The 16,275-nt window shown below is 37.8% G+C and overlaps 1 protein-coding gene across 1 annotated transcript; it reads left to right on the forward strand.

Annotated features, from left to right (window-relative positions):
• The first annotated feature begins 2,483 nt into the window (after positions 1–2,483).
• On the forward strand, positions 2,484–12,257 carry LOC117410519 (protein YIPF4-like). Its single transcript, XM_034017125.3, has 6 exons — positions 2,484–2,789; positions 6,137–6,287; positions 7,026–7,197; positions 9,315–9,392; positions 9,791–9,904; positions 10,880–12,257. Exons 1-6 carry the CDS (start codon positions 2,717–2,719, stop codon positions 11,015–11,017), a joined length of 726 nt encoding a protein of 241 aa, XP_033873016.1. The 5' UTR covers positions 2,484–2,716; the 3' UTR covers positions 11,018–12,257.
• The last annotated feature ends 4,018 nt before the right edge of the window (positions 12,258–16,275 follow it).

Consider the following 16,275-nt stretch of genomic DNA (forward strand, 5'->3'; position numbering starts at 1 on the left):
TTTTTTTTTTTTTTTTTTGTAAATACTAAATAAACACGCGCTCATTTTTACTTGGTGTTATTTTTTCCTTTGGACTTCTAATAATTCATATAATTATTAAAACTACTGCTGCCCCCTTGTTCGTGGAGGGGAACGACATGTTATCTTTATACAAAGAAAGGTGAACAGCCTTGTCAACGCTATATTAATATTGCAACACTTTAAAATAAGTGTCTGTTCATATGTAATTCATGATGACTTGCACACACGGAATTAAATTATTAGAATTAAAAGTGCATTCATCATGAATCCCGATATCATCATGCTGATAAATTAGTTCATACGTAATTCATCATGAATTACAGACACATTTTAAAGTGTTACTCACATAAAAAAATTAATTAATCAATATAAAATAGTAATAATAGTAAATTAAACATAATGTACTAATCCATGATAAGTAATGTATGCTGTTACAATAAAGTTAATGTTCAACAATTGCATCAAACTGACACTGTATATATAGTCTGATAATCCAGAAAGTAACTATAGGACGTTTAATTTTTTTTATTAAGATATAATGGACTGCAAATGAATGGCAGCAGTGTGGAGTAGTGGTTAGGGCTCTGGACTCTTGACCAGAGGGTCGTGGGTTTAATCCCAGGTGGGGGACACTGCTACTGTACCCTTGAGCAAGGTACTTTACCTAGATTGCTCCAGTAAAAACCCAACTGTATAAATGGGTAATTGTATGTAAAAAAAATAATGTGATATCTGTATAATGTAATATCTTGTAACAATTGTAAGTTGCCCTGGATAAGGGCGTCTGCTAAGAAATAAATAATAATAATCCCCATGTGTGATACATTGTGATACATTAAATAATTAAATGTAATTACGTTTCATTATATACATCAAAAAATATAATAAGTCATTAATTATGCACGTAGAGTATAAAGAGGTGATGTTGCTGGTAAGTTTCCCAAAAGGTTTGGAGAAGGTGTTACTAGTAGCAACGTGACGTCAAACGGACAGCACCCACGCGCACGCGAACGCTCCCTTTCTCTCATGCTCTGTGAACGCAGTAGCTGCAGGCTACAGGCGGAAGTGGACCATAAACCCAGCCCCAGTACTCCGGCTGGACGCGCTGTTACAATAGCATCTCCTTCTTACAGTATGTGAGGAGAGATGGGATCTGTCTTGAGAGAGAGAGAGTCCAAACAAAGATAATGACAAGCTGCCCACCAATAAGTAAATTAAGTTTTATTCTGTAAATAAAAAAAAAACATGAAAAAATGAAAAGCACTTTAGGCTCTCTCTCCTTTAGTGCTTGTTTCCCTTCCCAGCTGCACCGATAGGTCTTCTGTACAAGGATGTTGCAACACAGTATAGCAATTTGTCTATTCTGTCCATAACCTTTCCACCCTCTCTTTACACGACCGACTTCCCCTTCCCTCTTTCCTTTTCTCCGAGCTTTTCTCTTTCTCTCTCCATATTCTAAGAATAGAAAAAAATGCCTTTCTCGAATGAAGTGACATCATTGGTTGGTGACAAATGATAATTTTTAATGGCACTGGCATCTCAAATTATGTATATTTTAAACTGTAGGGACAACATAAATATTAAAGACCTTCAAACTGTGCAGTCATGTGTTATTCACTGTATTATAACACAGGGTGGCAAGCCCTACATTATATGACAATTGCATTACTGCATAACCCATTTAAAACCAAATTTTGGGGGGAAACAAAAGCAACATTAAGATTTGTGGCGCATTGCTAACTATGCGCTAAAAATGTATATGTTATAAAACTTGTAAGGAATTCCTTTTGTGGTGTTTGTATACCTTAAATAAACAGAAACTTGTTTTTGTATTCCACTCAAATATAGTTCTGTAGCTCAACAACGCTGCTAAGGACAAAACTCAGCTAGAAATACCTGTTTGGTGCCTCCTTGCATTGCAGTAGTACATTCCACTGTACAGTATATCATGAGTTACAAAACACGCACAGGCAGGCTGAGTTTCAAAGCTTTATTAAAAACGTTAATGCTAGAGTGGCAGCAGTGTGGAGTAGTGGTTAGGGCTCTGGACTTCTGACCGGAGGGTCGTGGGTTCAATCCCTTGTGGGGGACACTGCTGCTGTACCCTTGAGCAAGGTACTTTACCTAGATTGCTCCAGTAAAAACCCAACTGTATAAATGGGTAATTGTATGTAAAAATAATGTGATATCTTGTAACAATTGTAAGTCGCCCTGGATAAGGGCGTCTGCTAAAAAATAAATAATAATCTTTTAAGTCTGAGAATACTGTACTATGGCAGGCTCTTCTTAACATAATCCTGCATTTTCTGATATCAGCAATTTTATTACTGATATCAGTAATGTTTTGTTTATAATAGTACATTTTATATCAAATATAACTGCTGATTTAAAAAATTGCTGATTAGATGTTAAACCAGCGTTCCATGCTGTAAGTTGTTGCTTAAAAGGTTCTTTCCGGTAGGAGGAACTTCCTTGCTGCTGCTGTGTTGGTCTTGACGTGTCGCCTTTCCCAGCTGCCCTAGCACTTCCTGCTTTCGATCCACGATCTGTTTACAGTTTCGTTTACACTGGGATACATAGTATGGAGTAGACTGTTTGAACAGTACAGGGAAAATCTGGTACCGGAGTTTATTACCTGTCTGGTGTAAATGTCAGTCGTCCTGCAGTAAAGACGGATATCTGCTAATCATCGACAATGCAGCAGCAGGCGCAGCATTTCTCCCCTACCAACGGAGATTTTACGTTCGTGTCCTCCACTGACGCTGAAGGTACAGTAGGCCCTGCCTTGGAAAACGTCACCTGTGTTTATGTATTGTAAATGTTATTTGTGAAATGACAGGTTGTCGCAAGTATTTTCGCGACACAGAGTTGTTCAGCTTAATTGTCTTAATAATATTACGATGAAACAACAAAGAGCAGTACGTACAGTATTTCATACCCTCCAACATTTGAGAGATAAAAATATGTACACTTGTGTGGCATAGAGCAAGCGGCTCATCGTGTGCTAGTGAGCGACACGCCCCTCTCAGAGAATGTTTGAAATGTTAACTTTAAAATATGCAACTTCCTGCAACCTACAATGCAGAAAATAGGAGGCACTATTTTTTTCATAGAGAATTGTGGGAGTCTGGAACCAACTCCCCAGTAATGTTGTTGAAGCTGACACCCTGGGATCCGTCAAGAAGCTGCTTGATGAGATTCTGGGATCAATAAGCTACTAACAACCAAACGAGCAAGATGGGCCGAATGGCATCCTCTCGTTTGTAATGTTCTTATTTAGATACAACAAAAATCTGTATGTTTCATTATGTCTCACAAAATCTCAGGAACAAATTGCAACGTGCGGAAGAGCCTGCCCTGTCTTCTTAACCCTGTGCACAGTTGCCCTGCCCTGGCCCATACTTGATTTGTTTTTAAAGCAGGCAGTATAAACTTTATTTTGAATGGAGGGAAGAAATTACAGATACCATTAGAATTTTTTTTTGGGGGGGATACATAGTATGAAAAGTGAATTGTGGTAGGACTACAGCAGTGCTGAACATTGGTAGCCTACTGAGTAGGTTACCAGTTTGTACTATAGCTCCATCTGTAGATACTTAAAATAACAACTTTCTTTTAGTATGTAAATGTATGTATTGGTATACAGACTTTTTTTTTTTTATCAGTTCTATGGTGTATAATGCATCAAAGAAAAGCCTAAAACAACTTTTGAAACGTATTCTAAATCATTAAGCATGCCATGAATGAAAACCTGTGGGCTTAAAATATGAATGAATGGTTATTTTACCTGGCTGTCCAGTCATAGGGTTCAGGAATTAAATGTCATTACTTTAAAACTAAATAACTCAGTGATAATTAGGGATCTAAATGAGTGAGGAAGACAATGACTGGCTAAACTGCCTTAAAATAAATAAATTTAATTTAAATTAGTATTATTACAAGCATGTGTTCCCTTAGGGATAAGGGATACATGAGATGGGTTAAGATTATGAAACCTAGAAGTTTCAGCCTCACAAAAACACCCTCAAAATATTTCTTAAAATCTCTTCAGTTTTTAATCTCCAGCACCCAACCCTGTGTGTAATAATGTTATGAATTCTTATCCTACATATTCTTCTGAGCAGTAATGGAACAAGCCATGAACATGGTTCTGAGTGCGACTGCTCCTGCTTGGAAATTAAGCAAGTAAAAAAAAAAAAAAAAAAGGGCTTCAGCTGAAGCTCAAAATTCAGCACACACGATCAATTTGTGGGGATTCGGTACCAGAGTTAGAAATTAGGTATTCTACTGGCTAAATCGGTACATTGGAAGGGTATGGTATTTTTGTTCTATTCATAACCATAAATTCTACTAATTAACATTACATACCGTAGAAAAGGCACTTCACATGGAGTGCATGCATTAATTCGTGTCTACACTGATAATTAGAGACTAGTGTTTATTAGAATGCACTTTAGCAGCCTCAACAAGCGAGCACTGTGTGTTAGTGTTTATAATCTCATCAGGACGACGGTGAAATTCGACTGCTCCGGCCAGTTTAAAATCCCCAGGATTTTTGTGAACCAGAACATGTAGATAGATCACTTAGTGTTCCTCAAGAAAAAACTCAAAATTAATATATATATATATATATATATATATATATATATATATATATATAGATAGATAGATAGATAGATAGATAGATGTTTAAAAGAAGCTGCATTTCCAAATGGTTGCAAATGTGGAAAAAAAAATTGGGACCTCAGAAAAAAAATTGGGACCTCCTGGTTATAAGCCCTGTTCTTTAACCACTGGACCACACAGCCTCCTTTATTTATATTACCCACACACACCTGTGCACCGGCAGGGCTTTCACCCTGCCACAAGAAACAAACAGGAAAGAATGTTGCCTTACCACTGCAACCCACTTACTGATCAGGACTGAAGCTGTCAAAGCTAAGAAACTTACTGAACCCAGCAGACAAGGGCTCAGTCTGGGAAGTCTCTGCCTGGACTGTATACACACCAGACCTCAGTAGGGGACGATGGAGCTTGTCAACTTTCCCCATATCAGTTTCCGTCTTTACTTGTGCTCAGAGACCAATGCAGTGATCCCTGTGGGCCACCAGCCAAGATCAGCAAACTTGAAATCACGTTAGTGTCACTCGATCCGCATGCCAAGCGGTCGTGCGTTTACTATATGAGGCACAGGGGACCACGCAAGTCAGATTTCTAATGGAGTAAATTAATTTCCTAAAAGGGACAATTATAATGAAATGTGCTTTACAGTTGTCCATGAATCATAAACATGAATGTGGAACATTAAAATAAAAAGAGAATAAATAATATGCCTATTCTGCAAGTATTTTGTTGTTTTCATTCTTAAGTTAGGGTAATGAAGAGTAGCTGGGAAACACGTAAACCTCAAGGCTCTGGCTTTTTCAAAATCTACAATGTCTGGGCTGTGCAAAGAGGCCGAACTTTGCTGGGGACTCCGAAGGGGTGGTGGGTGAGAAACCGGCAGGGACTCCTTCTCCTCATCTCGACAGCGAACCCCACTGGCCCGACACCGAGCACATTCAGAGTGGATAAAAAGCAGGGCTGATCTCTGTTCTCCGGGATCGGTAGCCCGTCCACCTCTACTCTGCATAAAAGCGATTCTGGCTTTAGGCTTGTGAGATCAGAGGACGCTCACGTCCTCAGAACGTCTGTGCTATGTGGGGACCCGCTGCGGTGAGGAGAAAAAACATAAATAAAAATAATAATTGTTACTCTTAAAAAAAAACAAACAACAAAAAAACAAAACAAAAAAAACAACAAAAAAAACCCCAGAACGTTCTTGTTTTCGTCAGGTGCACCTAATTGGTTACTGAGCCGTGTAGACAGTTTTTAATAATTTCAAAAAGGGATAAGATAGGTCATTGTGACATAATAAATAAAACACAGCCCCAGCCTCTTGGTAAATTAAGGAATAAAAAACCCAATCACTTAATAAAAGCAAAGATGATTAACATGGCTAGTCTGTTTCTGTGCAGTACTGTTCCAGTGAAATCTGTTTGTTATATAAACGGAGGAGGATAATAGATGTTTAGGTCACATGTGTGATGCATCTCTCTTTTTGTGTGGTTTCCAGAGCTCAGCGGTTCAATCGAATCTCCAGATGTTAAAGTGAACGTGGGCGGTGACTCTAAGGATGCTTCTGCAACTAAATTCCTGAGACAGAGAGGGTACGGCTGGCTGCTGGAGGTGGAGGAAGATGACCCTGAGGACACCAAGCCTCTCCTGTGCGTAATCTCAGCTCAAAACATGTATACTCAAAATTACATATTGTAAATGGAATAGTTCAAATGTTCAATAGAGGTGGGGTGATCAGATCAAACTACTTAGAAAAAATAAACGGAAACAAGTAACACTATTATCTAAATTATACCTTTAAAACTAAGAGAAACTGATATATTTCAAAAAGTGGTAAATGAGCTCTATAAAGCAAAGTGGGCTGAGCTTGATGGATTGAAATGCTTGACGTTCCAAATTCTGAGCGATTGTAATAATGCAACACAGACTCTGACAGGATAAGGCTTACAAATGTCAAAGGCAAAAGTTATTGTTTTTTTTAGTGCTTGAGCAGACGCCTAACCGCACCAAACAGATGGAAACCATAACAAACAAACAATGGCATTCCCTCATAGACTTGCAGCAAGAATGGCAGACCAGACAACCAGTCTCGCCTGTAATTACTGCTGCAATGAGACCTCACCAGGGAAAATAAATCAAAAGATTTTCTAGACATAAAAAGCACAATGTGTGTGCTGTTCAGAAAATTGGGATATCTGAACATATGCCTTGATTTTTGCTATGCAAAAATACCATGGTAAAGTACTTAAGTATTATTTACAATAATAACCTGTTAACTATGCAGTATCCCTAGCAACAGTGTGCAATGTTTCTCAATTTAATTATAAACATTACTGTGTATGTGTGTGTTTTGATTTTGATTTTTGATTTTTTTTGTTAAATCGCAGGGAGGAACTCGACATAGACCTGAAAGACATTTACTACAAAATCCGCTGTGTGCTGATGCCAATGCCATCTCTGGGGTTCAACCGGCAGGTGGTGAGGGATAACCCTGACTTCTGGGGCCCGCTGGCTGTGGTTCTCTTCTTCTCTATGATCTCGCTGTATGGACAGTTCAGGGTAAGTGGGCAAGGAACTGGAAAGAAACACAAATAGGGGTCATTTCAATTGATCTAGATCAGTGGTTTTCAAGCCCACTGCTCGGGACCCCATGGGGGGGGGAGATTTTCAAACATCAGCGTTATTGTATCAAACTCGTGGTATAGTAACGACAGCTTTAGCAGCAAGTGATTTTCAGACGGAATTTGTTAATAAAATAAATCCGATTAATGCTTTGAAATTGAGTTGATGAGGTCGTTAATTAACTAATTTCTCGTTAAAAAGCTTAATTGTCGCAGGTCACATACATCACTTCCTGTCTCAACGACTAGATAAGGGGAGCTTGTTAATCAAAATGCATGCTAATGAGATCAAGAGAAACAAATGAAAGCATAATTCGCTGTTATGGAAGCTACTGGTGTACAAGGAGACGACTGGCTCACCAGCAAGCAGCAGCCAATGTAATTTGTAAACTTCATTTAAAATTGTGCATTTTGTCAACCAGAATGTAGTTTTATGAGAACACCGCATATAAAATGCTGATTTACGATTATCTGGCGTGACGGCACGGATAAAAAAAAACTAAAACTAAAAAAAAAACCTTAACCCTTTGCGGTCCTATGTTGGACCAGGTCCGACATTAAAATTTTTCCTTTCTGGTCCGAAGTCGGACCCTGTCCGACATCATCAAAAAGGCGTCAGTCACAGGTCCCTAGTCGTTTTTTTTTCCAGAAAAAGCAGAGAAAAGCTTTCAATGGCTGAGAGAGACCAAGAGAAGCCAGAAAAAAGGAGGCGGATCTGAGCAATACGCATTGTCCCTTCACCACAGACATAAACAAACAAGACTGCTGCTTCCGCATCCAGCGCTCAAAGAAAATCGCGGACATTTACCAAGCTTTCTGAGTTATAGTAATAAAATAATGACTTGGATAGCATTATTGAGGAGTTTGGTGATAAATCAAGTGATCAGAGATGATTTATCAGTATGCATGACTATGAAGAGATATGTGATAAATACAGCGAACAAGGGGTGGGGTGGGGCGGGGCTAGAGATGCAGTGTCCTGTTGATATGCAGTGCCCTTTAAACCTGTTTTACTGTGAATAAAATTACTTTTAAACAGCGCGTGTAAAATAAGTAGTGTGAAAATAAATTAGACCTGATGCGCCTGACAGGCGCTGAATAAATGGACTGTAAAGAATTAAACCCCATTAGTCGTTTACCCTCATTCGGGTGGATATTTTGCCATGGCTTATGATATACAACTCTTATAATGTGCATTTTGCAATGAAAAAATGCAATGGAAAAAAAATAAAATAATAATAATAATATCCGATCAAGACAGGGGCCCCTGCCAGATGAAGAAATACTGAAGCAGACATCAGAGACGTTTTGTTTCAGTTGCTAAATGCACAGAGGGATTTAAATAGTGGGCAAGGTTACATCATCAAGATATTGGATGCCATGAAGGACCAACAAGGGCATCAGTAGGTAGGTGTGCAAAACCTATCCGACCACCAGAGTTGTATTGTTGAAAATCACCAGGCTCTGGTGCAGCAGGTGTCAGAAATAGGCACTTGTTTTAGGGAGTTTATAGCTAGCTTGGTTCCTATTCTGCAGATGCTTAGTTCTCAGCTGCAATCACATGCTGGAAGTGTACAGGGACAACAGACATATCCCATTCCCAGGCTTGGGGGGGAGGTGCGGGGTGCGGTAAGCCATCTATGTAGGCTCAGTTGGAATTTATTTTCTTATGTTGACTACTTTTTGAATGTATTTTAGTATGTATGATTATAGGCTACAAATAAATATATTTCAAGTGCCATTTGTGTTTTATAGTAGTTAATTATTATACATGTATACCATGTATGTAACACTTCATTATATATTGTGTGTTACGGTTTTCATTCCAACTGAGCTCTTGCATCTGTCACCCAGGTCAACCCTGCTTTATCAAAAGCAGTGTGAAATCCCGTAGCTGATCTGCATGATACCGGGTCCTGACCCGGGTAGAGCATGCCAGTGTGACAGGGGTTTAGGATGTAGTGTACTCTACACTGCTTGCAACTGGGTGTTGTACTTTGGTTAGTATCTGGTTTTCTAATCTGAGTCTCACTGATTTTGTTCTGTTTTTTAAAGGTAGTGTCCTGGATAATAACTATTTGGATATTTGGATCCTTGACAATTTTCCTGCTGGCTAGAGTCTTAGGTGGTGAAGTAAGTATTGATTATTAATAAACATGTGAAGTAATGTATGATACTTACAAAGAGAAAACGCATAGGAAATGACATATGGGCTCCATAAACCAAGATATCAAAATATGTGGACATATGGAGGAACCTTTTCTTCACTCAGTCCATTCATCCTTGCGTATGTCACACTTATATTTTTATATGGTAATGGAGATATACTTTTTAATGATACTGATAACTGTAATGTGCATATCATTTACATTTAATTACAGGTGTGGCAGGGGAATACTTATTTAAAATCAGTAAGGAATTTTCTCAACTGCCCCGAAAAAAAGAAACTGTATCTAACTCTATTAAGTGATGTTCTTATTTTTAATGATGATCATACACATGATAATCTTTAATCTCTTAATATTATCTAGGTTTCGTATGGTCAGGTTCTTGGAGTCATTGGATATTCCTTGCTTCCATTAATAGTAATAGCTCCGTTGCTTTTGGTAATTGGGGGATTTGAAGTGGTAGCTACGCTGATAAAGGTAAGTTTTTTTTATCGGTAAAATAACTTTACAGTCCCTTGCTTTCTTGTTTTCTTTTATTTAACATGTTTAAACTGGGCAGTTCTGTGAAGTGACAGCATGTAAAAAGTAAAACATGATTTTTTTTTTTTTTAAATTTATCTGCAACTGAATCCATTCTGTCCTGTTAAGAGCTGAATGTAGTGTTTTAAACCCTTAATAAAATGTGCATTGATCAGTTTCCATCAGTACAGTTCATTTGGTAGCAGCATGTGTCACATGCCAGCGGTCCATCAGTTATAGAGTGTATCGTATCTTACTGGTTCTACTGCATTAGTAAATTATGTGAAGTCCTGTGCCTCAGATACCACATGTGCTACAAATATGGCTCAGTGTGTCAAGTCCTTATTTTTATTTTTTCTGGAGTAAATCTGAAACAAAGAAATATTCAATTAAATGTGGGCCTATAATTTTCTGCTTGTAATATGTTTACATAGGAATATTAAATACAGGAACCTCAGAGCTCATGTTACAGGTCTTAAGCTGTTCTAGTTTGCATTATCCTTCCAACATTGAGCAGAGACATTGGCCACTACTCATCAAAGCTTTTTACTCATTTTTTTGGAAAAGGATATTAAAACTGTCAATGTAACACACTATGCAAAACCCTTGATTTATGGGATTTCAGCAGCAAAGCACGGCTACTTTTTCTGCATAGAATTAGTTTCTAAGTTAATCCATTGTGTGGGGGGTTTCTCTTACTGTGTCATCTCATGCCATTTGGGTGGGAGGACTGTGAAGGAAATCTGAGCAGTACTGGCTGCTCACACTGTGTTGTATGTATGTAATGACATCTGTACACGATAAGATGCACTGGAATTCTGGTGAATACTTCATTGTGGTTGTTCGATTTCTGATATGCTAATTTAGTGCATTAATTGGAGTGTTGTTTGCTCTTAACGTTTTGTTCCTGCTGCATCGTTTGTTGTTTTTCAGCTGTTCGGTGTGTTTTGGGCTGCGTACAGTGCTGCTTCCTTGCTAGTTGGGGACGAATTCAAGACCAAGAAGCCACTTCTGATATACCCCATTTTTCTGCTGTACATCTACTTCCTGTCTCTATACACTGGGGTTTGAAACAGGAGAGACCTGGTCTGGAACTGCGTAATAAACTACCATCAAATCGGAAAGTGTTAAATGCAACAGAAATTTGCTTTACGCCTGCGAGGGTGACCTTGTACAAGAAACAGATTTGTTTGTTTTTCCTTTTGGTTAACAAATCATGGTCAATATTGGGTCATAAAGCAAACGTGTACAGTGTATGTAATTATTAAATGTAGCCATGATCTTTGTACTAAAATAAAAGTTCTAGGATTTGTTTAAAATCTCTTTCAACTCTGATGAACGAGTGTGTTTGAGACAGAATTTCAATTGTCTTTGCAAGGTGCCAGTTATAAAGTCATTGGTTAGATGCAACCAAAACTTTGAAAGCATCTGTACCCATTATGTTTAATAGGTGAGTTTTTTGATAACCCTGGTTTATGTTAGAAATGCCATCCATACGATTGCTGGGTGGAATAATCCCTTTATAAAACACCTGTGCCAAAAAGCAACAGCTTGGCCGGTGGCAAAAGGTGTGCAGTCTGCTGCACCACATTCTAATTGGGAGCAAATAATAGTACAGGTTCAAAACCGCTAGACTTTTTGGCATTTTTAACTTCAAAGTCTATGCTGCAGTTTTTATTTTGAGTGTCAATGGTATTTCTCTTTTTCATGTCTCTTATTACTGCATTTAATCTTTTTATTTATAAATGTTGGCCCAGCTAGTTAACGGGATTTCGATGAGTTTATGTAAAGAGGATAATGATTCATTCTTTTAAATTGGGTGCCTTTTATATATATTTATGTTAGGTGGCTGTTATAAGAAGAATATTTTATAGATGTAAATTTGTAAAAAAAAAAAAAAAAAAAAGATAAATTTATAAAATGCACAAACTGACGTGCTCCATTGTTTTACAATACTGCAAATATAGCTATTGTATATTCTTCAGATGCATAAAATAAATCAAATAGGGAATCAATCAGCCATAATTTGTTGTATTTATTAACTTCAAATGAAACTGGAAAACCTTTCAGGAAAGAATTGATAGAGAACCCTAAGCACCACTAAGTTAATGTTTATTTTCTTCAGTTATATGAAAATGCAGAACTACTGTTCTACATCTTAGGACCAGAATGCACTATTTCAAATCAGAAAATAAAACTTTTTTTATTTACTCGTATGAATTTCTACGTGTCTCCAATGTTCAGCATACACCCATTTGTAACATGTATTGTTTCCAATGTTCTTGTATATTAAAGAAAACCGTTATATGCATGTATCTGCCCCTGAGTTTATCATCCTACATTTATTTCCCCTAAATGATGTATGATCAGACTCATGCATAACAGATATATACTTTCAAATGACATGCTTTTTAAATCTGTGTATTACAGTCCATGTCCCATGCAGTTTGAAGAATAATGTCTGCATACTTAAGAATGATTTTGTTTTATAAGCCCAGGTCAATTGCAACAAACTTGCAGAGTTAGTCTGGACCTGCGTACCAGCTAGTACGGTAATATCTCGGGATCATCCCCAGCTGCGTACCAACTTAATACCAAGTGCAACGAAAAAAGAAGCGGAAGAAAGTAGAGGACTAGCTGATCCCCAGCTTTAGTACGGAGCTCAGGATTATGGTTTGTTTTGGTGTGCTTCCAAACAGGGACTGAAGAGGACCGGAGCTCAAAATCTGAGCGATTGGTACAAAATTATATTTTAGAAGTGTGGTTTTTCGTAAAGGTGTTTTTTTTTTTTTTTTTTTTTTTTTTTAACAAAACCTAAACATCTTAATTATTTTATTTATTTTTGTTATTTTTATTCATGCTTAAGTTTTAAACTTGAAAGGGTATATTTGCACAACAAATACAGTGCTGAGAAAGTTTGTGAACCCCAATGATAATTATGGAAATTCCATAGTTTTACCATGATAGCCTTCTTGAATGAAAACCTTTTCTTAAATATCCAGTAGGGCTTATATTAACCAATTCCATGTCTTTTGGAACAACATGATGTATGAATTAGACAAACAATGAGTAATTAAGATTCAGGGTATGTGAAAAACTAAGTGAACCCCTCAATTGAGGGGATGATTAGAATCAGGTGTTAAAATAATTCGGTAGATCTGCAGGGATGAGTTTGGGAGGCCCCACCGTATATAAAGATCAGAAACTTTGAGTTTGGTCTTCACTATCCAGGTGTGTGGAAACACGTCATGCCACGAACAAAAGAAATCTCTCAGTACCTCAGAAAAACAGTTATTGATGCTCATCAGTCTAGAAAGGGTTACAAAACCATTTCTAAGGATTTGGGGCTCCACCAACCACTGTCAGACAGATAGTCTACAAATGGAGAAAGTTCAAGACCACAGTCACTCTACCCAGGAGTGGTCGTCCTACCAAAATCTCTCCAAGAACAAACCGGAAAATCACAAAGAAGCCCAGAGTAACATCCAAGGATCTGCAGGACACTCTCGCCTTGGCTAATGTGAGTGTTCATGACTCAATATAAGAAAAAGAATGGTGTTCATGGAAGGATAGCCAGGAGGAAACCACTGCTCTCTAAAAAGAACATTGCTGCCTGTCTGAAGTCCGCCAAAGAGCACATAGATGATCCACAAGACTTCTGGAACAATGTTCTCTGGACAGATGAGTCAAAGGTAGAACTTTTTGGCCTCAATGAGAAATGTTATGTTTGGCGAAAACCAAACACTGCGTTCGAACAGAAGAACCTCATCCCAACCGTCAAGCATGGTGGTGGGAGTGTGATGGTTTGGGGCTGCTTTGCTGCCTCAGGACCTGGATGGCTTGCCATCATTGACACAACCATGAATTTTGCATTGTATCAGAAGATTCTAGAGGAGAATGTCAGGCCATCCGTCCATGAGCTGAAGCTGAACTGAAAGTGGGTCATGCAGCAAGACAATGATCCTAAACATACAAGCAGATCTACAAAAGAATGGCTGCAGAAGAAGAAATTCCGCATTTTAGAATGGCCTAGTCAAAGTCCAGACCTAAACCCCATTGAAAAGTTGTGGCAGGACCTGAAGCGAGCTGTCCATGCAAGGAAGCCCTCAAATGTCACAGAGTTGGGCCAAAATTCCTCAAAACCGATGTGAGAGACTGACCAACAGTTACAGGAAACGCTTCGTTGAAGTCATTGCTGCTCAAGGGGGTGCCACCAGTTACTGAATCTAAAGGTTCACATACTTTTTCACACATGGATATTGAATGTTGAATCATTTGTGGATAAATAAATGTTAAAAAAATATCATGTTTTTGTGTCATTTGTTTAATCTATTATTAGGACTTAGATTAAGATCAATAACATTTTATGTTTGAAATAAGTGAAATATGTGAAAATCCTAAGGGGTTCACAAACTTTTTCTCGGCACCTCCCCCCGCAAGCACGAACAAACTTGTTTGTTGTTGTATGTAGTCTAAACATTGAATGTAATATTTATATATAATAATAAAAAAAAGATTAAATGTATTGCAGAGGCAGATTGAACCCGGCACCTTCAGCACAGCGGCTACAGCACCCATCCGCTGTACAAGAGAGCCGCGACTCCTTAGTTATGAGCGTATCAATATTCTTGTGTTGCGTTACCTGTCAGTCCTGACCCCTACCCCATGCATGCTACAGCCTACTAATATGTAGCATTGGCTACTATTTGACACAAGTATACATATAGCCTGTTATATATAACTTAAAAATATATTACTCATATATTAAATATTGCAATTCTGTTCGCTGTGGGGAATAAATAATTACTGTACGGCTTTAAATATATTCTCAATTATTTCACGATATTTGTAATAAATCCTTTCAACCGTAATTGTAATATTTTGCCACTGGATCATTTTTTCGCTGTGGAAGCGATTTGATCAATGTAGGAGTATCGTTTTCCGTATGGTTATAATGTCACGAAACTCATTCCAACGCTGCACCAATATAATTTCAATGCCAGCAATGACATCGCTTATATAAAAAATAATAATATGCAAGTAAATATGTCTTTTATATGTAAAATATAGGTACACGGTATGGATGTGTGATTATGAATTGTTCATTTACAAAAGTTGTCAATACATTTTGGGATTTTTCACATTTGTTCCACTTAGTACGGTACTATAAATCGTTAATCTATAGCCTAACTTAGTCTCGTATTTAGTATCCTCTAGAGGGCAGCAGCAGTTATTTTGGGTTCGTTGCAATTGAGACACATTTTAATACACAGCTGGGGCTGCCAAGTTCGTTGCAATTGGTATTAACTTGCGTACTAGTTTAGCATGTAGCTAAACCACAGGATTAGTACGGGATTAGTACGATGCTTTCAGTTCGTTGCAATTGACCCTATGTGTTTACTGTAAAATTATAGCGGCAAAATAAAAACACCATTTGGTGGAGGGGAACAAGGACACACCCCACCCCCCTTTTTTTTTTTTTATTAATTCTTGTTTAACTTTCCACAGCTACAGTGTGAATTTCAGATAACCTCCTGATGCTGCAGATAAAAGCAGCATCTGTTAAATTCACAGGGTGTTAAGATGGTTGCATGGAAGAAGGAGTCTGGTGTTCCTGCAAATGCCTTTAAGGAATGCACACAAACTGAACTCTGGTTTCTGCTTAAGTAAAATGCACCGAAGACTAAACTAAAGAAGATTGTAGTAAATAGCTGATCAAATAATATTTTATTGTAAACCTCCCTGATCATCTCAGTAAATCAGGTTCAGATTAGAGTGTTCATTATCCCACACACAGAAGCCAGCGAACAGGACTTGAAACATGCTTTAAACAGCAACATACATTTCAAGAAGCTAAATATAATCTTTAAAGCTAATTGGGAATTAATGCTATAACTAAAAATGATTGTGGCACATAGCAAGTTTGTATAACTTGTCCCTTCTGGTAAATTCACTTTCAAACACCTTTGAAGCTTGTCTGCTTTATAGTTTCCAGATACGCTCTGTGCTGGAATCAGAAGGTACAATTAACACCTGCAATTCACCTGCTCCATTGTTTCAGTAAAGCACACTGGCACAGTAGAGTTGTAACAGGGTAGAGAAGGAGGTCATAGGGTTGTTCCTCTACAAACTTTACAAAGGGAAGAAAATATAATGGACATTCAAATTAAGCTAAAAATTAAAATGATAGGGTAGGGAAGTCTACAAGGGACTTTACCATACACAGTTCAGTATTTGTTTATCCACTTTTGTCTAAAAAAAGAATGGCCTCTTGCTATAATGCTGATTTGAAAGATGAACTAATGTGTGAGTCCGTCTTGTTCTTGTTC

The sequence above is a fragment of the Acipenser ruthenus genome, chromosome 6 (genome assembly GCF_902713425.1).
Source record: "Acipenser ruthenus chromosome 6, fAciRut3.2 maternal haplotype, whole genome shotgun sequence".
Taxonomy (NCBI): domain Eukaryota; kingdom Metazoa; phylum Chordata; class Actinopteri; order Acipenseriformes; family Acipenseridae; genus Acipenser; species Acipenser ruthenus.

Bases quoted from the DNA above. Each gene is read 5' to 3' on its own strand.
- LOC117410519 (XM_034017125.3), top strand. From the start codon at position 2,717: ATGCAGCAGCAGGCGCAGCATTTCTCCCCTACCAACGGAGATTTTACG. The intron at 7,198-9,314 runs GTAAGTGGGCAA...TGTTTTTTAAAG, and splicing joins CGCTGTATGGACAGTTCAGG to GTAGTGTCCTGGATAATAAC. The intron at 9,905-10,879 runs GTAAGTTTTTTT...GTTGTTTTTCAG, and splicing joins TGGTAGCTACGCTGATAAAG to CTGTTCGGTGTGTTTTGGGC.